Source organism: Artemia franciscana, chromosome 14 (genome assembly GCF_032884065.1).
Source record: "Artemia franciscana chromosome 14, ASM3288406v1, whole genome shotgun sequence".
Taxonomy (NCBI): Eukaryota; Metazoa; Arthropoda; class Branchiopoda; order Anostraca; family Artemiidae; genus Artemia; species Artemia franciscana.
The window spans coordinates 23,539,055-23,564,465 of NC_088876.1; the positions used below are offsets into that span (position 1 = coordinate 23,539,055).

A 25,411-nucleotide genomic window follows, 5' to 3' on the forward strand; every position below is an offset into this window, starting at 1 on the left:
TTCTTAATTGTGGGTTTTTTCTATTGAGTTGCGATGCTCAATAAATCTTTAAATACATTAAAATACTATCTTATTTGAAAAAGGATAAGGCCCTTACTATCACTAGGGCAGATAAAGATAATACTATTGTAATTATGGACACTGATGATTATGATCGTAAAATGAATACAATCATTTCGGATACCACTATTTACAAGAAATTGGATTTCGATCCTACGGATAAATATGTAAAGTCGATTAGAAAGGAATTGGAGTCACTGAAAAATAATTTAAACATTACCCCACAATTTTATAATAAATTTTATCCAAGAGGTTGTTTCGCACCAAAGATCTATGGTCTACTTAAAATTCATAAGACGGGAGTCCCCCTCCGTCCCATTGTTTCAACTTTCTCATCACCAGTGGCAAAATTAGGAAAGTGGTTGTCGGTGGCATTGCGTCCACTCTTAGAAACACAAAAATCACATATAAAAAATTCCACTGATCTTACTAATAAGTTAAAAAATTTCACACTAGAGGAGAATTCAATTGTCTGTAGTTTTGATGTGGTGTCCATGTGTTCAAATTGTAATGTGAAAAAGTGCGAGGATATATTAAGGATTAAATTACAAAAGCACTTTGATTTGATACAAGATGTGACCATGGCGATTTTGGATATTGAAGTCATTATGAAATTGGTTATCCTTGCAAATGAACATTCTCTTTATTTTGGTTTTAGAGGTGAATTTTACAAACAGGTGTTTGGTTTGGCTATGGGGGCATCTCTCTCCCCTTTGTTGGCAAATCTCTTCATGGAATCTATTGAAACCTCCGCCATACACAGTTTTAGGCTCTCTCCTTGTTTCTGGGGCAGATTCATGGATGATGTGGTTTGCAATTGGAAACACGGTTTAGAGTCTTTAGACCTTTTCCATAAACATTTAAATAGTTTTGACAAAAACGTAAAATTTACAGTGGAGTCTGAAGAAAATGATAAACTACCTTTTCTGGATATCTTATTGATTAAAAGCGAGTTCCATTTACTTTTTTCAGTATATAGAAAGACTACTCACAGTGATAGGTATTTGAACTTTCACTCATGCCACCCTATTTCAGTGAAACGAGGGGTTGTTCTTTCAGAATTTGTTCCCGGGAGTTTTCAGATTCTGAATTGTTGTATTTGAGGGATGTTTTATTTTGTAATAGCTACCCGATTAAATTCATTGATAAAATAATAAAAAATAGACGTATTAAAGACAACAATAGAGCTATTGGGGTTTCACAGTGCACAGAATTAAACTTACCGAAAAGTTTCATTTCTTTACCTTATGTACCTACTTTGGGGGAATGCTTAAATGAATTTTAGGTAAACATAACATTAATACTTGTTTCCAATCAGTGAGACCATTAGGTAGTTTTCTTAATTCTGGGAAGGATTTAACCCGGGGAGATTTAGTTAGTGGGGTATATAAAATTCCTTGTTCCTGTGGAAAGTTTTATATTGGTAGAACTCACCAACAATTTACTGAAAGATTTATTGAGCATCGCTACTCAATAGAAAAAACTCTACAATTAAGAAAGCCTCCGGAAACTTTTGTTTCGGCTCTAGCTGAACATACATTCTTTTATCCCGAACATTTTATACAATTTGATGGGGCTACAGCTATTTCTAATGATAGAGGTTTTTCTCAGTTGGCGAGGGAGGTTATAGAAATTAAAAAACATATATTTGCTAATATTTCAATGAACAGAGACACAGGGAATTTAAATATTGACCCAATTTATGATGTTCTTTTGAAAAGTGAACCAATTGTCAATGGGGGAATTAAAGTTTTACACAATCACCAGGGGACAAGATTACCCACTAGACCAAAAAGAGTTGCTTCAACATTAGCTTACAAGAGGATTATTTCGCAACAGAATAATTAAATAAGTTTCAATTTTCATAATTTTTCCTCAGTTGCTCTTTGATTCTCATTGAAGTAACTCAAATAGCTGCTTTTCCCTACGTGGATAAGTAGCGGCAATTGTATTTATTATTATTGGTGGTGGTTTTTATTTGTTTTTAGATTAGTTTTCTTTTAATTTTTTATCTTGTGCTGAGGACGCCTTGTTTGGATACAGGTGAAATATCCGCGTTGTCTTTCCTCTCTACTGGCCGTCGTCTCGTTTGAAGTTTTCTTTTTGTAGAGTTTTATCTCTCTTTGTTGTTTATTGTCATGTCTGGCCAGTTCGGCTTAAGAACTTTCATAAAATTTTTTTACACCCAAATATCTTAAACTATCCAATACAATACTGAGATCAACGGTATCTGACGCTCTTTTTTAAATGTATAAGAACACCAGTAAAATATTCACCATTTTCCAAAACAAAACTAAAAATTTTTATCAGATGTATTCCTTTTCACTAAGCCTTTTTGCACAGGGTAGATAGGGAGGAGGTTCTTAAATAATACTGATTACATATTATAATGTTCAGTCTAGAGTTGAGGACGTTTTCTACCTTTGGCTAGTCGAATCCCTTTGAAAACTTCAAAAACTTTGCAGAAAAAGAACTTTATACAAATGAAGAGTTTCGCATTATTATGATCCAAGCATTATGTAAATCCTTATCCTTTCATGCATAATAGTTATTTTACTAGTCGATGAACTGCGAGAGCCATCTGAAGGCCTCTGCATAGCCCGTTTTCTTAAAAACAGAAATCATGTAAAGCTCCAATGGTCGGCCACGAAGATTACTCTTGTCCATTGGTCCTTTGCCTGTTTTCACAGGATGGAGTTGAAATGCTGACAGCAGTTGCTCCTCTGAAACTGCATTAAAGAGATCAATTTTATTCCCAAGTATCAGTATTGGAACTGTTGACAAAGTTTCTTCTGTTAATATATAATTCAACTCTTGTTTTGCCTCTTCAAATCGGGCTTGATCTGCAACATCAATCAGGAAAACGATGGCATCGACAAGAGGGAAGTAATCTAGCCACACTTTCCTTGCTGATCTATGACCACCCAAATCGAAAGTGGTGAACTTGATCTTGCCAATGCACAGCTCTTCCGAAGTTGGGTGTATGGTCGGGTTATGTTGTCCCATCCTATCATCTCTCAACATTCGCAGCAATGACGTCTTGCCAGCATTATCGAGACCCAAAAGCAACAGCTTGCCTGATTTTTTGTAGAGTCCTAAGTAACTAAGCATACCAGTGAGCCAGTCCCAAATGAACATTCTGAAATTTAATGAAGATAAATTAATATCTAAATGTTTATGTTGGAATCAAGCATTTATCCTTTAATAAAAGAACAATATTGTGAAAATTTTCTATTGACTGAAAAAATTACAATTTGCACCTTATTCATCATATAAAAGAAACCAAAATTTTTATGCATTCAATTATATATAATAAGAAAAAGATTGTAGCTACAAAATCCAAAAAAAAATTATATGTTCGAAAGATAAGTTTACAAAAGTATGACGTGTTTAATCATATTAAACAAGTGTTTATTTATATTAATATAAATAATGTCTTGAGCGGACTGTTGGAAAAAGTATATATTCAGAGGGAGGGGGGATGAAGTACTTTATTTTGCTGCTGTTAAACTTTGTCTGTGCACTGTTTTTCTTTGTAGTAGAGCATTAGAGGAATCTCCTGTTCTATTACAGCTAAGAACAGGGAGTCAGGCAATTGAAGCGAACACCAGGGATAGGGAATATGACGTCTCACCCCTGATAAGCAACTTTTCAAAAGATGCTTGTGTTGTATTATCAAACCAAACGGTAAACTTGTTTCATAGTCAATCAAGAATCTTGGGTATTCTCAATTCTTCACACATAACACCTTTTTTTGTCAATGAACTATGAGAGCCATCTAAATTACACATTATAGCCCGTTTCCTTCAAAACAGAAACCGTGAAGAGCTTCAATGGCCGGCTTTGAAAATCACTCAGGTCCATAGGTCTCTTACCTTATATCAAATGATAAATTTAAAATACCGATACCAACTCCTGCTTTGACATCGCATCCAAGTCATTAATTTCCCCCCCCCCCCCCTCGTAGCAATATTGGAGCTGACGACAAAGTCTCAACAGTAAACAGTGAATTCAACTCTTGTTTTAAGGACTCCAAAGAAACAAATTTTGAAATTTTTTGAAAGACCTCGATAATCTTGTCAAAAGATGTCACGCTTTTATTCCTGATGTATACCAGGAACACAATGACATGCATTTTATTTTAATATTTCAGTTTCTACGGTTGATGTCATTTTGTCGTATTTTGGGACGAATTCGGAAAGAGGAAAAATTGAAAAAAAAAAAAAAAAACTAGTGAATTTTGTGAAAATAAACAATTATTATGAGTGCCACCAGCAGAGCTGTTCCTAGTGTTGGTTCTGGTGGTGCCCAGGAAAAATTAGTTGCACTGCCTCCCTCCCGACTAAAATACAAGCAAAAAAGCCGAATCAAATTTAAACGTTGGATCAAGATGGAGAGTTCCCCAGCTGTGGCGCCCCCAGGCCATGTTGCCCAGAACAGCTTCATCGGTTAGTTTTGATACTTAATGTTTTGCTTCAGTGGTTGCAAGTCCCACTTTGAATTGTTTCCCATTCGGAAATTTATTTTTACTTAATTTTTGTCAAACATTACATTGACAATTTTTTGCCCTTTGCTTTAGTTGTTTCGATATATTTGTCAAATCTGATGGTCCAAGCTGTTGAGTAAAAATGTCTTATAGCTATTACAACGAACAGATCATTTTCAACTATCGTGAGTTGGATAAATATATGCAAAATATCCACTAGAGTTACATGATGGGAAAAGTTTCTTTCAAAAGTAATTGCTACCCACAGGAGAAAATCTTTCTTAGTTGGAAAAGTGAAAATAGAATCGCACAGAAACAGGGAGCGACATCAATAAAATATGAGGCCATACCCCAGGGAAGGAACTTTTCAGATAATTCTTGTTTTATGTTATCTATTTAAAACTAGCTGTTGGGATGGCGCTTCGCGCCACCCCAACAGCTAGTTTGCCCTGGAGTCAAACTAGAATGTCGTGACCGGTAGGGTTTGCCCTGAATCGGTTCATAAATGAACCGATTCAGGGAACCACTGAATCGGTCATAGAATGTCGTGAGAAGGGCTCATTATAACGGAAATTGAAAATTTTAGTGCCCTTTCTAAGTGACCAAAAAATTAGAGGGCACCTTGGCCCCTCCCATGCTCGTAGTCGGGGATTGAGGGATTTGACCAGTGTTTACATATAGTAATGGTTATTGGGAAATGTACAGACACAATTAGCGGTATTTTTGCTGGGGGAGGGGTTCAGGGGAGGAGGTTATTTGGGGGAACTTTCCATGGAGGAATTTGTCACGGGAAAAGAAAATTCCCATGAAGGGGGCACAGGATTTTTTAGTGTGTTTTTTTTTAAAGAACAATGAAAACATACACATGAAAAAGTTTTTTCAACTGAAAGTAAGGAACAGCATTGAAACTTAAAACGAACAGACATTATTACGCATATGAGAGGTTCACCTCCACCTAATACCTCGCTCTTTACCCTGACGTGATTTTATTAATTTCAACTATTTATTCTACGGCGTTTGTGATTCAGGGGCCATTCTTAAGGAATCGGGACGAAATTTAAGCTTTAGTGTAAAGAGCGAGGTATTGATGAGGGCGGAACCCCCTCATATAAGCAAAAAAACATACGAATATAGAAGTTCGTTACGTAAGTTAATTCGTAAGTTACGTGTAATTTTACTAATAAAAACGTTCGTAAAAAATTAAAAGTTTTAGTTGCCTTTTAAATAACCAAAAAATTGGAGGGTAACTAGGTCTACTCCCTCGCTCCTCTTTTCCCAAAATCATCCGATTAAAACTATGAGAAAGCCATTTAGCCATAAAAAGAAATTAATTTGCAAATTTTGTTTTAATATTCATGTATGGAGAGCCAAAATCAAAACATGCATTAATTCAAAAACTAAATAAAAAACAAGTTTTTTTAACTGAAAATAAGGACCGATATTAAAACCTAAAACGAACTGAAATTACTCTGTATATGAAAGGGGCTATTCCCTCCTTAATGCCCCGCGCTTTATGCTAAAGTTTTTTATTGTTTTAAAAAGTAGAGTTGAGAGAAAGAGTCAAACTTTAGCATAAAGAGCGAGGCGTTGAGGAGGGAACAGCCCCTTTCAATTACTGAGTAATTTCTGTTCTTTTTAAGTTTTAATATCGCTCCTTACTTTCAGTTAAAAAAAACTTTTTTTATTCAATTTTATCTAAATACGATGTATAGGTACCATGTGTTCTAACATAGTTGACGCTGAGTCTGACACTAGCGATGGTGAAGATGAAGCTAGTGCGATGGAAATAGATAGCGAAAAAGATAGGAGAAGAAGGAGAGAACCAACGTCAGCTAAGAAAAAATAAGCTCGATCGAGGTCCAAATTTCGAGGTACCAAAATTGAGGGGCCAACAGGGGGAAGGGGGCCATAAAATATAAGTTATAGTCTGTAACTGAGTGACCCCTTTCCAGTTTTCCACAAACATTTTTTCTAAATGATTTTGTTAAAGTAACAAAAAAATCAATTCTTCCTCAATTCTCAGTATTGATTCAGAGTTCAATGACATAACACCTAGAGATCCTAATTTATAATCCTACGAGGATTATAAATTGCAATCTAGTTTGAAATTTGAATTTGACCTAGTTTTCGATATTCGTTTATTCAGTGCTCTTACTCTGCCAAATTAACTTGTTTGACGGATTTACTGGTATTTGAACTATACTATTGAAACTATAGGAGATATTTCAGCTGTGAGGCTTTTTGCCAAGTTTTATTTAGTGAATTAAATAAAAAAACAAGTTTTTTTATATGAAAGTAAGGAGCGACATTAAAACTTAAACGAACAGAAATTACTCAGTATAAGAAGGGGCTTTTCCTCCTCAACGCCTCGCTCTTTACGCTAAAGTTTGACTCTTTCTCTTAATTCTACTTCTTAAAACAGTAAAAAACTTTAGCGTAAAGAGCGGGGCGTTGAAGAGGAAAACCCCTTTTCATATACGGAGTAATTTCTGTTCGTTTTAAGTTTTAATATCGCTCCTTACTTTCCTTTAAAAAAATTTATTTTTTTATTTAGTTTCCGGACTTTTTTTAATTAATGCATGTTTTGATCTTGGCTCTCTGCACATAAATAATCAAAACGAAATTTGCATATTAATTTATTTTTGCCAAATGGCTTTCTCATAGTTTTAATCGGAAGATCTTGAGAAAAAAGGAACGAGGGAGGAAGCCTAGTTGCCCTCCAATTTTTTGGTTACTTAAAAAGGCAACTAGAACTTTTAATTTTTTCCGAACATTTCCATTAGTAAAAAAATATACGTAATTTACGAATTAACTTACGTAACGAACTGCATTACTTCTTCTGCAACTTGGAAGCCTAAAATATAGTTGGTGATACTTTTAAATCAATTAGCTTCTCAGAGTTTTAAATATACTGCAAATTCTTCCTCCTCGGGGTAAAGTCGTAGTTTGGTGCCCTAAAATGTCAGCGAACAAGACTTTCCACTGGCCCAATATTTATGATCACTTAAATTTACGTTTGAATCAGCTCCTTTCTCAATTATCTTGGACATTCGGTTTAATACAGTCACCCCTGGGGAAAAACAAAACAAATAAGCATGCATCGAGGATGTTTCTTCTGAAAAGAAATGCAAAATTCCATATCTTGAAGATTGGAGCTTGCAGACTCTACGTTAGGGTTCTCTGATATGATGTATCTAATAAAGGGATTTCAATCAGATCACTTGCTTTTTTGGGGCTGTTTCAACTTTTTTCAAAATCAGGCAAATTTTTCGTTTTTTTTTTTATTTTTCGTTTTGGGTGGGCAACAATAAACTGAAAGAATTTAATATATTTATAATCAGCATAAAAAGCCAATACTGCTACTGCAGCAGGTTTCATAAGTTTTTCATTTTTAGCTTTGGTGAATATTAACCCAAGTCACTTTTTACTTCCAGTTTGTTATTAAACTTGTTTATAAGATTCTTTTGTGACGAATTTCTTTTCAACCTTTTCATTTTATTAAATTGAATAGGACAATAAAAAGAAAGAGGGTCATTTTGTATAGTAAGTTTAAATCTTGTTTTTCTCTCGCTATTCTATTTTATTTTAATGTCTGGATACATAAGGGATTTAACTTCGAGGGGAAGAATTGTCCTGCTATGAAAGAGGTACATGTTACATGGCCAGTATAAGATCAAAACATGGTATTTCTGCAGGCAGGATAGTTTTTGAGTACCTCTACACTTTCCGTAAATTGTTCTAAGGCGTGGGAGATAAAGACATGTCTACATTTGTTGTAATCTATGGAAAAAATAGCTCTTTCTGTTGTTTTGGTTTTAGTTTGATTTTCTCTTAATATTAAATGCATAATAATCAAATATATTCTTAGTTAAATAAATTGATCCCTTTGTCAGGAATTCTTGTAATTTAAAATATACTATCTTTTGTTTCATTTTGCATGCAATTTAATTGCAATTGCATTTGAGAGTTTTTCTATAAGAACTTAAAATTAAACGTATTCCTACGAAAAAACCACCCCGAAATATATATCCTGTCACCCAATCACATTTACAATCACCTGGAAAACTTTCTGCTGGCGCCCTTGATACCACTCTAACCCTGATTGCTACTTACCGCTGCAACCCTGATACTAGGTTGCAAGTACCGGTGCAACTTTCATCATAATTGCCTTATAGATTGAACTCAGAACTGAAATAAAATTCAGTTCTCGGCCTTCGCTCCCGAAGGCCGAGATTGGGTCTGTTGATTTTTGAATTAATATCAAGTTGCCATCAATCTATGGCTAATTGGAGAAAAAGCAAAGACTGATAGTCTTAGTAAGAGGCATAGCTGGCATAAGCCTTTTTCAGGAATGTATTAAAATGATGCCATTTTCACTTGTTGATAGATACTGTATCATTCATCCATCCATCTTAGGGTAGAACTAAGCTATATAGTTATAAAATCTTAGGGATGATCGATATTTTTGGGGTGACTCATAACGGCACAGTGTACATAATGTCATCTGCACTGATGCATACAAAAATTACGTCACTGACATGAATATTCTTTTCTAAAATTCTGGCTTTTAGCAACCTTTCTCAAACTTCAGACCTATTCAGCTGGTTCTTGCGGGCCAGAAGATCTCTGTGCGTCATGTCTTCTAATTGCCTGTGTTTTTACTTTTCATTTTTATTTTTGACGCTCCCTAATTCTCGTTTTCGCATGTCTTCTAACCACATGTGACTTTAATCTTCACTTTCATTTTTGACACGTTTTAACACTCGCTTTTTCATATTCTTTAACCGCATCTGTCCCCCCTCCTCACTTTCGATTTTCATTGCCTCAGACAATTTACCAATGCCCTTTGCTTTACCTGTCCCTATTTGCCCTTTCGCAACCGATGGGCCAGGCTGTCGATTTCCTCCCAATTTGAACTTAAGCCACTCATGCCCCTCCCTCGGTTCCATTGCCTTTGACAGTTCAGGTGGTGGTTCCAAATAATCATCATCATTTTTAACAATTGAAATTTTTTTGTTAAAAATCTCGTTTTTTAGAGACATTAAATAAAAAAAACTAATTTTTTTAGCTGAAAGTAAGGAGCGACATTAAAACTTAAAACGAACAGAAATTACTCCGTATATGAAATGGGTTGTCCACTCCGCAATCCCTCGCTCTTTACGCTAAAGTTTGACTCTTTACCACAATTCTACTTTTTAAAACAATTAAAAGCTTTAGCGTAAAGAGCAAGGGATTGCGGAGGGGACAACGCATTTCATATACGAAGTAATTTCTGTTCGTTTTAAGTTTTAATGTCGCTCCTTACTTTCAGCTAAAAAAATTAGTTTTTTTTTATTTAATTTCTGAACGTTTTTGAATTAATGCATGTTTGGTTTTGGCTCTCCTCACATAAATTATTAAAATGAAATTTGTATATTAATTCTTTTTTTTGGCTAAATGGCTTTCTCTTAGTTTTGATCAGACGATTTTGAGAAATAAGGGGTGGAGAAGGAGGTCTAGTTCCCCTCCAATTTTTCGGTTACTTAAGAATGCAACTAGAACTTTTAATTTTTAACGAATATTTTTATTAGTAAAAAATATACGTAACTTAAGAATTAACTTACGTAACAAACTTTCATAATCTTATATTTTTATTATGTATACGAGGGGGTTTTTACCCTCGTTAATACCTAGCTCTTTACAATAAATGGTAAGTTTTGTCCCAATTCCTTAAGAATGACCCCTGAATCAGAAAGGCCGTAGAATAAATAGTTGAAATTACTAAAAATACTTTAGCATAAAGAGCGAGGTATTTATCTCCTCCTAAATACCTCGCTATTTATGCTAAAGTATTTTTAGAACCCCTGATATAAGTAATAACCTCTGTTCGTTTTAAGTTTCAGTGCTACCCCTTCCTTTCATTTGAAAAAAGTTTTCATAATTATTTTTCATTGTTTTCTTTTAGTATTGCTAGAAAATCCTGCGCCCTTTTCATTGAATTTTTCTTCCCCAATGACAGATTCCTCCAAGGAAAGATCCTCCAACATAGCCCCCTCCCCTCAGCCCCACCCCCAAACAAAATAAAATCCCCCTGAAAACGTCTGTACACTTCCCAATAACCATTACTATATGTAAACACTGGTTGAAGTTTGTAACTTGCAGCCCCTCCCCCAGGGATTGTGGGGGAGTAAGTCATCCCCAAAGACATAGTTATTATGGTTTTCGACTATGCTGAACAAAATAGCTATCTCAAAATTTTGATTCGTTGACTTTGGGAAACAAATGAGCGTAGGAGGGGGCCTAGATGCCCTCCAATTTTTTTGGTCACTTAAAAAGGGCACTAGAACTTTTCATTTCCGTTAGAATGAGCTCTCTTGCGAAATTTTAGGACCACTTGGTCGATACGATGACCCCTGGGGAAAAGAAAAAAAAAAAAAAAACAAACAAATAAACACGCACCCGTGTTTTGTCTTCTGGCAAAAAATACAAAATTCCACATTTTTGTAGATAAGAGCTTGAAACTTCTACAGTATGGTTCTCTGATACGCTGAATCTGATAGTGTCATTTTCGTTAAGATTCTACGACTTTTAAGGGGTGTTTCCCCCTATTTTCTTAAATAAGGCAAATTTTCTCAGGCTCGTAACTTTTGATGGGTAAAACTAAACTTGATGAAACTTATATATTTAAAATCAGCATTAAAATGCGATTCTTTTGATGTAGCTATTGATATCAAAATTCAATTTTTTAGAGTTTTGGTTACTATTGAGCCGGGTCGCTCCTTACTACAGTTCGTTACCACGAACTGTTTGATTATAAAACTGGCAGCGTTCAAAACTACAAGATTAATCACGCATCGAGTATATTAAATCTAATAAAAACGAAACTGATTTTATAATTTTCAGGTATTTTCCGATTTTGAATTAAAACACTAAAATTATTCCTTAGACACCTTAAAAATCCTTGCAGTTTTCACAATATCTGAATGCAGCTTTTGGTAGAAACTTGATTCTATTTTGAAAAAAATAAAAAAAAACAAGTTTTTTTTTAATGAAAGTAAGGAGCGACATTAAAACTTAAAACGACCAGAAATTACTCCGTATATGAAAGGGGGTTTTCCTCCTCAACGCCTCGCTCTTTACGCTAAAGTTTGACTCTTTCTCTTAACTTTACTTCTAAAAACAGTAAACAACTTTAGCGTAAAGAGCGGAGCGTTGAGGAGGAAAAGCTAAAAAAAATCATTTTTTAGAGTTTCGGTTACTATTGAGCCGGGTCGCTCCTTACTACAGTTCGTTACCACGAACTGTTTGATTAATGTAATATGAATGATGACTTTTATGTTAGTGCATGATATCACCCCAACCAATGATGCATATAAACATGACGTCATCAATCTTTTTTTCTAAATTAAGTCTCTTAACGAATTTTCCCAAACAGGGAAATTTCTCCCCTCTCAGGTAAAGAGAGGAGAGAGATAATGAGAGAGAGACAAAAATGAAGATGGAAGAAGAGAGAGATAGATAGATGGAGATAGAGAGAATGAAAATTATATGGATGACTGGTATCACTTTTAATTAAGACGTGAAACGTCAGTTGTATGGGCCTCAGACGCCTTGTCATTATGTAAAACAGTAGCTGCCAAAACTTGTATTGGAAAATATTATCGAAGGAAAATGACAAATGAAGGAAAATGGAAACTGACAAATGACATTGGAGGAGAATGGAAAATATCTTTGGAGAAAAACTACATCGGAATATGTCAGCTTGTTTTGGTAGTTTCGTAATTATATCTAATGTAATCGGCGAAGCAATAATGCTCTTTCGTTTTCAGTTTCAAATTCGCTGTTTACTTTCGTAATAAAAACTTCTTCTTTAAATTCAACTTTATTTTTGTTTTTTAGTATACACAATAAACCTTTCAAAAACATCCTTATTTAACTTGGGGTGATGAGACCAAAGAAATCAACATTATTTTCTTTTAAGATCATTCAATGTTGGTTTTACGTAAAGTAAAAATAAAAACACAAATCCAGTAAAAACACTAGAATGTTATTTAGGTATTTATGATGAAGTTAAACATTCTGCTCGATAGGATTAAAATGGCATACATTTTCTTTCTATCTCAGAGATTAACTTTAGTTTTGCATTTTAGCAGTTTTTTAATATATTTGGTAAATACAGATAAAAACACATAAAACATAAAAACCATATTATGCATTTGTATTGTAGGACATCTGTTAATGCTACATTATGGTCTTCATTGCATAAATTGGAAAGGGAAATTTTGATTCTTTTAAGTCTGGTGGCAGAATAGAAAAACAGAAAGAGCAAAATTAAAGAGCAAAATAATAGAAAGACAGAAAGAGCAAAATTATTGTCATATATCAAAGAAAACCCAAATAAGTGAAATTTATTAATTCATTTTCAAAATACATTTGTATCACGATACGGAAATACTGAATTGAAACACGATGATGAGATTTAAATGTGGCAAAAAATAGCTTGAAGAAAACAAGTAAATATGGAATATGATGAAGTTTTTCTAAGAAATTTAGAAGAAATGTTTACAGAATTCTGCTTACCCGAAGACGAGGATCTAATACATCTGGTAGACGATGCAATTAAAATCTTAGAAAAGGAGCCTAATGTCATTTATGTAAATGCAACAAACGTAACCTTATTTGGAGATATTCATGGCCAGTATGACCATCAGAAAAATATGTATAGAAAAGAGTTCAAAGAAGGTTCCAATGCCGATCACGTTATGATACAACTTGGTGATTGCATGGACCGGGGACCTCAAAACTTGGAGTCATTTCTATATTCACTGGCATGGAAGCTTGTTCACCCCAAACAATTTTATTTCGTTCGTGGAAACCATGAATCAGGATCAATGACACGTAAATATGGTGCGCAAAAGGAAATAATGATGAAATATTCGCGAAACATTTATAACCTCATTATAAAGTGTTGTACTTATTTGCCCGTTGCTGCTGTTGTCAACGACAAATATTGGTGTGTCCATGGTGGTATTCCATACTTTGAAGAAGGTTATCCACCGTATACTTGGGACTTAAATACAGATAATCGTTTGTGTGAGCCAAGAAGAATGTCAGTAGCATTGCAAAATATATTATGGGCAGACCCTGTAGATAACTTTGAAGAAAAGCATGAAGATTTATTTGAAAATAGTCAAAGAGGAGATAATATATATTATTTTACGGCTTTAGCAGCACATCACTTCTTAGAAAAGAATGGGCTACAAGAAATAATACGTGGGCACGAATTCTATCACGAGGGCTATAGAATTTTTCATGACCACCTTGGTCAGATTTTAGTAAGAAGTATTTTTTCATCTCCAAATTACTGTGGGAGGGAAAAGAACCCTGGATCTGTCCTCCAGATACGCGGTAAAGCACCTTTAAAAATTGTCTTATACCCTCCATTTGGTGGCGGGCCAGAACTTCCTCCTAGTGTAACATTATGGGAATTTATTTTGCCTGTGGTTTTGTCAACTTATTTTGAATTTGGAGCACGGTTCCTAAAACACCGTCACAAACTCCCAGAGTTATTCCAAACTCTCGACAAAGATAGAAATGGCAAGCTGGACGGATGTGAGATTATGCATCTGCTAAACCTAGATGATGAAGGTATGGTTAAAAGAATGATTTACATCCACGATAATGACGACGATGATGCAATAAGCATGGAGGAACTCCAACAAATGTGCTCAAATTTCTGTAAGAAAAGAGTGTCAATAATATTCAAGTTTATTGACGAGGATCTTGATCACAAGATCACAGTTGATGATCTTGTTAGTTGCGTTAAACGAATAAGTAAATTTATGCAACTCCCTTTAAATTGGTTGAAAGAGGAAAACTGCCCAGCTTTGGAAGCTCTTGCCCTTCGAACCATACATGTTTTGACTAACAAAAACTACGTAGATTACGAAGATTTTGGCAAAGTTTTTTCAGTTTTAGGGTACACTAAAGATTAGCTTTGTTTCATATCAACTCACTCTATCATAGTGGCAGTAATATAGAGTCAACCACGGTCCATAATTACAAAACACGTTTTGAAAGTTATGGCCTTTTGCAAAAAGAAACACCCATTTCAACGCAATCAGGAATGGTAACTGTTATCAAAGGTAAATTCAAGCCAAAAAAGAAGCAAACCATATCCACAAGATTTTCAAAATGATCTTGAAGCCAACCGTGTTGATCAGGAAGGAGAATACTCCCTTCGATTGTACTTTATTTCCTTCTTTAGATTTTGGAAAATAAAATTTTTTGGTATTTTTGCTGATAAATTAAATAAACAAAAACAAATTTAGCACAGCCCAGATTTGAAAAATGACACCTCCTAAGTTTTTGAAAACCCCTGAATTTACTTGAATCACTTGAAAATGGACGTAGATGAAAAACACTCCTTTAAATTTGCTAATAAATTTCTGAAGTTTTTTTTTCATAGGCATTGCTATAGCGTCACCTATAGTAAAGGCCATACGGCTCTAATATTTATTATTGTTTTTTCCCAGAGGCACTTCATATGGAAGGGGTGTTCGTATAACTTTGGAGGGGACTCACTCGATTTTAAATCGGACGTCCTAGTGCTCTTTTTAGGAGTCAAAAGTGATCGGAGGGAAACTACCCCCTGAGCTTTTTTTCCCCAAATGCGTCTGATAAAAAATTGAGATAATGGTGTTTTTGATAAAGGTTACCTATCAAATTATACAACTGGTGTGTTTTAAATAGCTGAAGGGAAACATACAACCCCTATAACGTATGAACTATCACATAAAACTGGTGAACTCATTATTGGTGGTTTTTACGAAAAAGAACTCTCGAAAGTTATCCAGTAAAAACTTTCATTCTATAAATGGATCCTATAAAGTTGAATAAACTAGTAGCAAGTATAGTGAAAAGTACAGAAATACAAAGGAATATGGTTCAAGAACATTCCTTAGAGCAAGCTGGATTTCGTGACTATGTTGAAGAGTTGGGTGCTCCAATCGTTGAAGCAGAAGATAAAAATACAAATGTGATTACTGATAAATAATATGAAAATGACATAAATTCAAGAAGACGATTATAACGATTGGATCAATCTTTAAGCCACACACTAAGTTTGCAAGCAAGTAATCCAACTCACTCAAGTCAACCTATTTTACCCCTCATTAAGCCAAATTTCATTGCTAATGTCAATTCTGGGATAGATGATGAGCTTTTGAAAGAAATCAATAAGGACTATGATCCTTAAAGACACAGAGGAAAGATGAAAGGTGTGAAAAAAATGAAACATCTAGAGGATTAGAAAACAGCCTCAGTTCGTAAAAATCTACAGAAGAAGGCTAAAAGCTATTAAAGATAACTTTGATGTTATACAACCTCATCAAGGAATTGGGATTTACATGAATGCAAATGATTTGATTGAAAAATTATGTAGCTGGCTAGGTAGAAAAGCTGCTCGATATACAACAATGTGTTTGAATAAAAAGAAAAAAAATAAGGATGAATGGGTTAACGTTGTTATACCAAATTGGGAGTATGATGAGGTGGGTTTAAATTATTTCTTAACTCGTTATTTCAGTTCATCCCCAGATCGATGCTTAATCAGTATACCAACTAATCTAGCAACAATAAAATTTGTTATCATTTTGAAAGAGAATTATAAATTTCTTTTTAATAGTGATATATGTTTTATTTTAGGATTTGAAAATGAAGCTAAACTAAGCATTAAATATGATGATGGTATTAAAGTTCTTAATATTACAAGAAATGGTGATATAATACATATACACTGCTCATTAGTAGATAGTTCAATTGTGAATGGGAATTCAACCTCTAGTATAATCCAGTGTTTCAAACAGTTTGTGGTAACGAACTGTAGTAAGGAGCGACATGGCTAAATAGTAACTGAAACTCTAAAAAATGGAATTTTGAAACTAATAGATACATCGAACGAACTGGATTTTCATGCTGATTTTAAATATATAAGTTTCGGCAAATTTAGTCCTACCCATCATAAGTTACATATATATATATATATAAAAATAAGTTGTCTGTCTGTGGATCTGTGGATCAGGTGACGTCACGTTTCTGTGTCGGCTGACGTCATGAAATTAGTTGTCAGGTGACGTCATATTTCTGTGTCGGCTGACGTCATGAAATTAGTTGTCGTCATTTTTGCTTTGACGGTGACATCATTCAAGTTATATAAGACATATGTTCACGTAGAAATCTATTAATGTCTAAGTTTACAATGACTGATGAAGATGCTCAAAGAGTCTATGCCAAAAAACTTGCTGCTGATAGTTCCTCGGCACGCTTTCTTTTCTGACTTTCTCTATCAGCAGCAAGTTTTTTGGCATAGACTCTTTGAGCATCTTCATCAATCATTGTAAACTTAAACATTAATAGATTTCTACGCAAACATATGTCTTATATAACTTGAATGACGTCACCGTCAAAGCAAAAATGACGGCAACTAATTTCATGACTTAATTTCAGAACTTAATTTCTGTGTTGACTGACGTCATGAAATTAGTTGTCGTCATTTTTGTTATGACGATGCTTAGTATATTGTAAAACACATTAATTTGGTTAATAATATACCATTTAAAACACCAAAATGAACATGCTAGAGTAGTCACTCGGTGAGAGAGGGTGTCAGAACGGAGAATGAAGGTCCCAGGTTCAAATCCTAGTTAGGCTAAAAAAGGTAAAAATCTAAAAACTAAAAAAAAAATCTGAAAAAACGAAAAAAGGCAAAAACTACAAAAAAACTAAAAACTAATAAAAAAAATTAAGAATAAAAAAAAAAAATAAAAATGATAAAAACTAAAAAAAAATAAAAAGAAAAAACGAAAAAAAACTAAAAAAGCTAAAAAAAAAGGTAAAAACCAATAAAAAACTGAAAAGAAAAAAAAGAATAAAACTAAAAAAAATTTCATCTAAAAAACTAAAAAAAAAACTAAAAAGGTAAAAACTAAAAGAACTAAAAAGAAAAAAAAACTAAAAAAAGGAAAAAAACTGAAAAATAAAGGAGAAAAAGAAAACTAAAAAAATACAAATAAAAATAAAAAAACTAAAAAGATAAAAACTTCAAAAAAAACTAAAAAGAAAAAAGAAAAAAACTAAAAAACCTAAAAAAAGGTCAAAAACAATAAAAAAAAACTAAAAGGAAAAAAGGGAAAAAATTAAAAATTTATTTCATCATATACCAATTCAAAAACGAATGTATACCGGGATGACGACCGGGACACAGGGAATATAAATGACACAACTACAACGGCGACGCCGGGGGGCACAGGGGGATATAAATGACGACCGGGACACCGGGACACAAGGAATATAAATGACGCCCGGGACACTCAAAGAGAAATCAGAGACTGGGACACCGGGACACAAATGACGACCGGGACACAGGGAATATAAATGACGACCGGGACACATGGACATAACTACAAAGGGGACGCCGGGGTGCACAGGGGGATATATAAATGACGATGGCGACTCAGGGAATGGTCGATTAGCAATCACCATCAACAAAGCTCAAGGGCAATCATTAGAATCATGAGGTATAGATCTGAATACGGATTGTTTTCACATTGACCATTATATGTTGCATGTTCAAGAGTCGGTAAACCTGACAATCTATTTATATGCACAGACAATGGGACAGCAAAGAATGTTGTATATTCGCAAGTTTTACGTAGTTAAAAACATTTTACGTAGTTATATATATATATATATATATATATATATATATATATATATATATATATATATATATATATATATCTATATTCACTATATATCTATATATATATCTATATTCACATATATCTATATATATATATATATATATATATATATATATATATATACTAGCTGTTGGGGTGGCGCTTCGCGCCACCCCAACACCTAGTTGGTGGGGGCGCTTCGCGCCCCCCCCAAGCCCCCCCGCGCGCGTAAGTCGTTACACGCCATAATAGTTACGCGCCATTGTAGTTGTATCCCTATGTCCCACCTGTGAATATAGATATATATATATATATATATATATATATATATATATATATATATATATATATATATATATATATATATATATATATATATATATATATATATATATATATATATATATATATATATATATATATATATATATATATATATATATATATATATATATATATATATATATATATATATATGGTTTTAACTACGTAAAACTTGCGAATATACAACATTCTTTGCTGTCCCATTGTCTTTGCATATAAATAGATTGTCAGGTTTACCGACTCTTGAACATGCAACATATAATGGTCCATGGGAAAACAATCTGTATTCAGATCTATACCTCATGATTCTAATGATTGCCCTTGAGCTTTGTTGATGGTGATTGCTAATCGACCATTCCCTGTCCCGGTGTCCCGGTCGTCATTTATATCCCCCTGTTTCCCCCGGTGTCCCCGTTGTAGTTGTGTCCCTGTGTCCCGGTCGTCATTTATATTCCCTGTGTCCCGGTCGTCATTTGTATCCCGGTGTCCCGGTCTGTATATACATTCGTTTTTTAGTTTTGTTTTTCTCCTTTTTTTTCTTTTTTAGTTTATTTAGATTTTTAGATTTTTTAGTTTTATTATTAGTTTTTAGTTTTTTTTTCTTTTTAGTTTTTTTGTAGTTTTTACCTTCTTTTTAGTTTTGTTAGTTTTTTTTTTTTTACTTATGTCCGTCATTTATACTCCCTGTGTCCCGGTGCTTTGTTGATTGCTAATCGAACATTCCTTTTGTCCTGGTCGCTTTCTCTTTGAGTGTCGTCATTTATTTTTTTCTTTTTCAGTTCTTTTAGTTTTTACCTTTTTTAGTTTTTTTTAGTTTTTTAGATGAAAATTTTTTTTAGTTTTTTCCTTTTTTTCTTTTTAGTTTTTTATTGGTTTTTACCTTTATTTTAGCTTATTTTTCAGTTTTTTCCTTTTTTTAGTTTTTTTTTATTTTTTATTTTTTTTAGTTTTTACCTTTTTTTAGTTTTTTTAGTTTTTTTTAGTTTTTTAGCTTTTTTACTTTTTTTTTTAGTTTTTAGTTTTTTTTGTAGTTTTTGCCTTTTTTTAAGTTTTGTTTTTCTCCTTTATTTTTTTCCTTTTTTTTTCTTTTTTAGTTTATTTAGATTTTTAGATTTTTTAGTTTTTTTATTAGTTTTTAGTTTTTTTTTTCTTTTTAGTTTTTTTGTAGTTTTTACCTTCTTTTTAGTTTTGTTAGTTTTTTTTTTACTTATGTCCTGGTCGTCATTTATACTCCCTGTGTCCCGGTGCTTTGTTGATTGCTAATCAAACATTCCTTTTGTCCTGGTCGCTTTCTCTTTGAGTGTCGTCATTTATTTTTTTCTTTTTTAGTTCTTTTAGTTTTTACCTTTTTTAGTTTTTTTTTAGTTTTTTAGATAAAAATTTTTTTTAGTTTTTTCCTTTTTTTCTTTTTAGTTTTTACCTTTATTTTAGCTTATTTTTCAGTTTTTTCCTTTTTTTATTTTTTTTTTATTTTTTATTTTTTTTTAGTTTTTTACCTTTTTTAGTGTTTTTAGTTTTTTTTAGTTTTTTAGCTTTTTTACTTTTTTTATTAGTTTTTAGTTTTTTTTTGTAGTTTTTGCCTTTTTTTAGTTTTTTCAGTTTTTTTAGTTTTTTATTGGTTTTTACCTTTATTTTAGCTTATTTTTCAGTTTTTTCCTTTTTTTAGTTTTTTTAGTTTTTAGTTTTTTTTGTTTTTTACCTTTTTTTAGTTTTTTTAGTTTTTTTAGTTTTTTAGCTTTTTTATTTTTTTATTAGTTTTTAGTTTTTTTGTAGTTTTTGCCTTTTTTTAGTTTTTTTAGTTTTTTAGCTTTTTTATTAGTTTTTAGTTTTTTTGTAGTTTTTGCCTTTTTTTAGTTTTTTTAGTTTTTTAGCTTTTTTATTAGTTTTTAGTTTTTTTTGTAGTTTTGCCTTTTTTTAGTTTTTTCAGTTTTGACGTCACCTGATCCAGTTTTTTCAGGTGACGTCACCTGATCCACAGATCCACACACAGACAACTTATTTTTATATATATAGATGATTTTATATATATACTAGCTGTTGGGGTGGCGCTTCGCGCCACCCCAACACCTAGTTGGTGGGGGCGCTTCGCGCCCCCCCCAAGCCCCCCCGCGCGCGTAAGTCGTTACGCGCCATAATAGTTACGCGCCATTGTAGTTGTGTCCCTATGTCCCACCTGTGAATATAGATATATATATATATATATATATATATATATATATATATATATATATATATATATATATATATATATATATATATATATATATATATATATATATATATATATATATATATATATATATATATATATATATATATATATATATATATATATATATATATATATATATATATATATATATATATATATATATATATATGGTTTTAACTACGTAAAACTTGCGAATATACAACATTCTTTGCTGTCCCATTGTCTTTGCATATAAATAGATTGTCAGGTTTACCGACTCTTGAACATGCAACATATAATGGTCCATGGGAAAACAATCTGTATTCAGATCTATACCTCATGATTCTAATGATTGCCCTTGAGCTTTGTTGATGGTGATTGCTAATCGACCATTCCCTGTCCCGGTGTCCCGGTCGTCATTTATATCCCCCTGTTTCCCCCGGTGTCCCCGTTGTAGTTGTGTCCCTGTGTCCCGGTCGTCATTTATATTCCCTCTGTCCCGGTCGTCATTTGTATCCCGGTGTCCCGGTCTGTATATACATTCGTTTTTTAGTTTTGTTTTTCTCCTTTATTTTTTTCCTTTTTTTTTCTTTTTTAGTTTATTTAGATTTTTAGATTTTTTAGTTTTTTTATTAGTTTTTAGTTTTTTTTTTCTTTTTAGTTTTTTTGTAGTTTTTACCTTCTTTTTAGTTTTGTTAGTTTTTTTTTTACTTATGTCCTGGTCGTCATTTATACTCCCTGTGTCCCGGTGCTTTGTTGATTGCTAATCGAACATTCCTTTTGTCCTGGTCGCTTTCTCTTTGAGTGTCGTCATTTATTTTTTTCTTTTTTAGTTCTTTTAGTTTTTACCTTTTTTAGTTTTTTTTAGTTTTTAAGATGAAAATTTTTTTTAGTTTTTTCCTTTTTTCTTTTTAGTTTTTTATTGGTTTTTACCTTTATTTTAGCTTATTTTTCAGTTTTTTCCTTTTTTTTATTTTTTTTTTATTTTTTATTTTTTTTAGTTTTTTACCTTTTTTTAGTTTTTTTAGTTTTTTTAGTTTTTTAGCTTTTTTACTTTTTTTATTAGTTTTTAGTTTTATTTGTAGTTTTTGCCTTTTTTTAGTTTTTTCAGTTTTTTTTTAGTTTTTTATTGGTTTTTACCTTTATTTTAGCTTATTTTTCAGTTTTTTCCTTTTTTTTAGTTTTTTTTTAGTTTTTAGTTTTTTTAGTTTTTTACCTTTTTTTAGTTTTTTTAGTTTTATAGCTTTTTTATTTTTTTTATTAGTTTTTAGTTTTTTTGTAGTTTTTGCCTTTTTTTAGTTTTTTTCTTTTTAGTTTTTTTGTAGTTTTTACCTTCTTTTTAGTTTTGTTAGTTTTTTTTTTACTTATGTCCTGGTCGTCATTTATACTCCCTGTGTCCCGGTGCTTTGTTGATTGCTAATCGAACATTCCTTTTGTCCTGGTCGCTTTCTCTTTGAGTGTCGTCATTTATTTTTTTTCTTTTTTAGTTCTTTTAGTTTTTACCTTTTTTAGTTTTTTTTAGTTTTTTAGATGAAAATTTTTTTTAGTTTTTCCCTTTTTTTCTTTTTAGTTTTTTATTGGTTTTTACCTTAATTTTAGCTTATTTTTCAGTTTTTTCCTTTTTTTTAGTTTTTTTTTATTTTTTATTTTTTTTAGTTTTTTACCTTTTTTTAGTTTTTTTAGTTTTTTTAGTTTTTTAGCTTTTTTACTTTTTTTATTAGTTTTTAGTTTTTTTTTGTAGTTTTTGCCTTTTTTTAGTTTTTTCAGTTTTTTTTTTAGTTTTTTATTGGTTTTTACCTTTATTTTAGCTTATTTTTCAGTTTTTTCCTTTTTTTTAGTTTTTTTTAGTTTTTTACCTTTTTTTGGTTTTTTTAGTTTTTTAGCTTTTTAATTTTTTTTATTAGTTTTTAGTTTTTTTTGTAGTTTTTGCCTTTTTTTAGTTTTTTTAGTTTTTTAGCTTTTTTATTAGTTTTTAGTTTTTTTTGTAGTTTTTGCCTTTTTTTTTAGTTTTTTTAGTTTTTTAGCTTTTTTATTTTTTTTATTAGTTTTTAGTTTTTTTTGTAGTTTTTGCCTTTTTTTAGTTTTTTCAGTTTTCAGTTTTGTCACCTGATCCAGTTTTTTCAGGTGACGTCACCTGATCCATCCACAGACAGACAGACAACTTATTTTTATATATATAGATATATCATTTTGGGTCTGTTTTAAGGTTTTCGAATTACTTTGATCTATTGTCAAAATATATTGTTATATTTGTGCAATTCCAATTTTTTTTTAGTTTTTTAGCTTTTTTATAGTTTTGTTTCCTCTTTAGTTTTTTACCTTTTTTTGGTTTTTTTTTTTGGTTTTTCTTTTCTTTATTTATTTATTTTTTAGTTATTCTTTTTTTTAGTTTTTTTCTTTTTAGTTTTTTTTAGTTTTTAACCTTTTTGTTTTTTCAGTTTAATTTTTTTACTTTGGTAACATTCTATCTTTTTCAATGTTTTTCAATTTGTCAATGTTCATTCTAATATTGACAGTTGGAAAATCTTCACGTGCCAAGCATGCTAAAGCTCAACAATTTATAGTAAACCTCCAATTTTAAGTATCTGTTTTATAGTTTTCGAATTACTTTAATCTATTGTAAAAATATTTTGAAATATTTATGCAATTCCCAGTTTTTTAGTTTCAGTTTTCTTTTTCTTCTTTATTTTTTTGACGTAAATACGTATCGTCGAACCTTTGTTTTTTTAACTAAAATCTGGTTGGCACTGATGAACTTATCCAAGTCAAAATCCCAAACCCAATCATCATCGCTATCATTTTCAGTTTTGATACGTTTTGACTCTCACTGTCCAGGTTGATCATCATCTAACTGCGCGGTTTTGCGTTCTTTAGCCGCAAGCCTTTTGGCATTGACTCTTTGAGCAGCTTCCTTTGAGCAGCTTCCTTGGATTTGGTAACATTCTATCTTTTTCAATGTTTTTCAATTTGTCAGTGTTCATTCTAACATTGACTGTTAGAAAAAATTTAACGTTCCAAGCATGCTAACACTCAACAATTTATAATAAACCTCAAAATTATAAATATCTATTATAAGGTTTTCGAATTACTTTAATCTATTGTCAAAATATATAGAAATATTTGTGCAATTCCCAGTTTCTACATTTTTAGTTTCAGTTTGCTTTTCAGTTTAGTTTCATTTTTATATATAGATAAGATATAATCTGGCGTAACGGACAGACAACTTATTTTTATATATATAGATATATACTAGCTGTTGGGGTGGCGCTTCGCGCCACCCCAACACCTAGTTGGTGGGGGCGCTTCGCGCCCCCTCCCAAGCCCCCCCGCGCGCGTAAGTCGTTACGCGCCATTGTAGTTGTGTCCCTGTGTCCCACCTGTGAATATAGATATATGTATATATATATATATATATATATATTTAACTACGTAAAACTTGCGAATGTACAATATTCTTGGCTGTCCCATTGTCTGTGCATATAAATAGATTGTCAGGTTTACCGACTCTTGAACATGCAACATATAATGGTCCATGGGAAAACAATCCGTATTCAGATCTATACCTCATTATTCTAATGATTGCCCTTGAGCTTTGTTGATGGTGATTGCTAATCAACCATTCCCTAAGTCGCCATCGTCATTTATATATCCCCCTGTGCACCCCGGCGTCCCTTTGTAGTTATGTCCCTGTGTCCCGGTCGTCATTTATATTCCCTGTGTCCCGGTCGTCATTTGTGTCCCGGTGTTCCAGTCTGTGATTTCTCTTTGAGTGTCCCGGGCGTCATTTATATTCCTTGTGTCCCGGTGTCCCGGTCGTCATTTATATCCCCCCTGTGCCCCCCGGCGTCCCCATTGTAGTTGTGTCCCTGTGTCCCGGTCGTCATTTATATTCCCTGTGTCCCGGTCGTCATTTGTATCCCGGTGTCCCGGTCTGTATATACATTCGTTTTTTAGTTTTGTTTTTCTCCTTTATTTTGTTTCCTTTTTTCTTTTTTTCTTTTTTAGTTTATTTAGATTTTTAGATTTTTTAGTTTTTTAATTAGTTTTTAGTTTTTTTGTAGTTTTTACCATTTTTTTAGTTTTTTTAGTTTTTTTTTTTTACTTATGTCCTGGTCGTCATTTATACTCCCTGTGTCCCCGGTCGTCATTTGTGTCTCGGTGCTTTGTTGATTGCTAATTTATATTATATTTATATTTATATTTTTTATATTTATTAATATTTTTTTAGTTTTCTTTTTCTCTTATTTTTCAGTTTTTTCCTTTTTTTAGTTTTTTCTTTTTTAGTTTTTAGTTTTTTTTGTTTTTTACCTTTTTTTAGTTTTTTTAGTTTTTTAGCTTTTTTAGTTTTTTCATTAGTTTTTAGTTTTTTTTAGTTTTTGCCTTTTTTTAGTTTTTTAGCTTTTTTAGTTTTTTTTCTTTTTAGTTTTTTTTGTAGTTTTTACCTTTTTTAGTTTTTTTTTCTTCTTTTGTATTAGTGTGAAATAATTCAGACGTCATATGCGGACAAACACGACGTCACTCGACAGACAGACAGACAGACATAACCCACAAACAACTTATTTTTATATATATTTATTCATATTTATTTAGTTTTCTTTTTCTCTTTTATTTTTCAGTTTTTTCCTTTTT

At 32.1% G+C, this 25,411-nt stretch overlaps 2 protein-coding genes across 2 annotated transcripts; one reads left to right on the forward strand and one right to left on the reverse strand.

Moving 5' to 3' along the window:
• Positions 1–2,409: 2,409 nt before the first annotated feature.
• Positions 2,410–3,198, reverse strand: LOC136035476 (small COPII coat GTPase SAR1A-like). The gene has a single exon (XM_065717289.1). It carries the CDS (start codon positions 3,196–3,198, stop codon positions 2,617–2,619), a length of 582 nt encoding a protein of 193 aa, XP_065573361.1. The 3' UTR covers positions 2,410–2,616.
• Positions 3,199–13,044: 9,846 nt separating this feature from the next.
• Positions 13,045–14,520, forward strand: LOC136035755 (uncharacterized). Its single transcript, XM_065717725.1, has one exon. It carries the CDS (start codon positions 13,045–13,047, stop codon positions 14,518–14,520), a length of 1,476 nt encoding a protein of 491 aa, XP_065573797.1.
• The last annotated feature ends 10,891 nt before the right edge of the window (positions 14,521–25,411 follow it).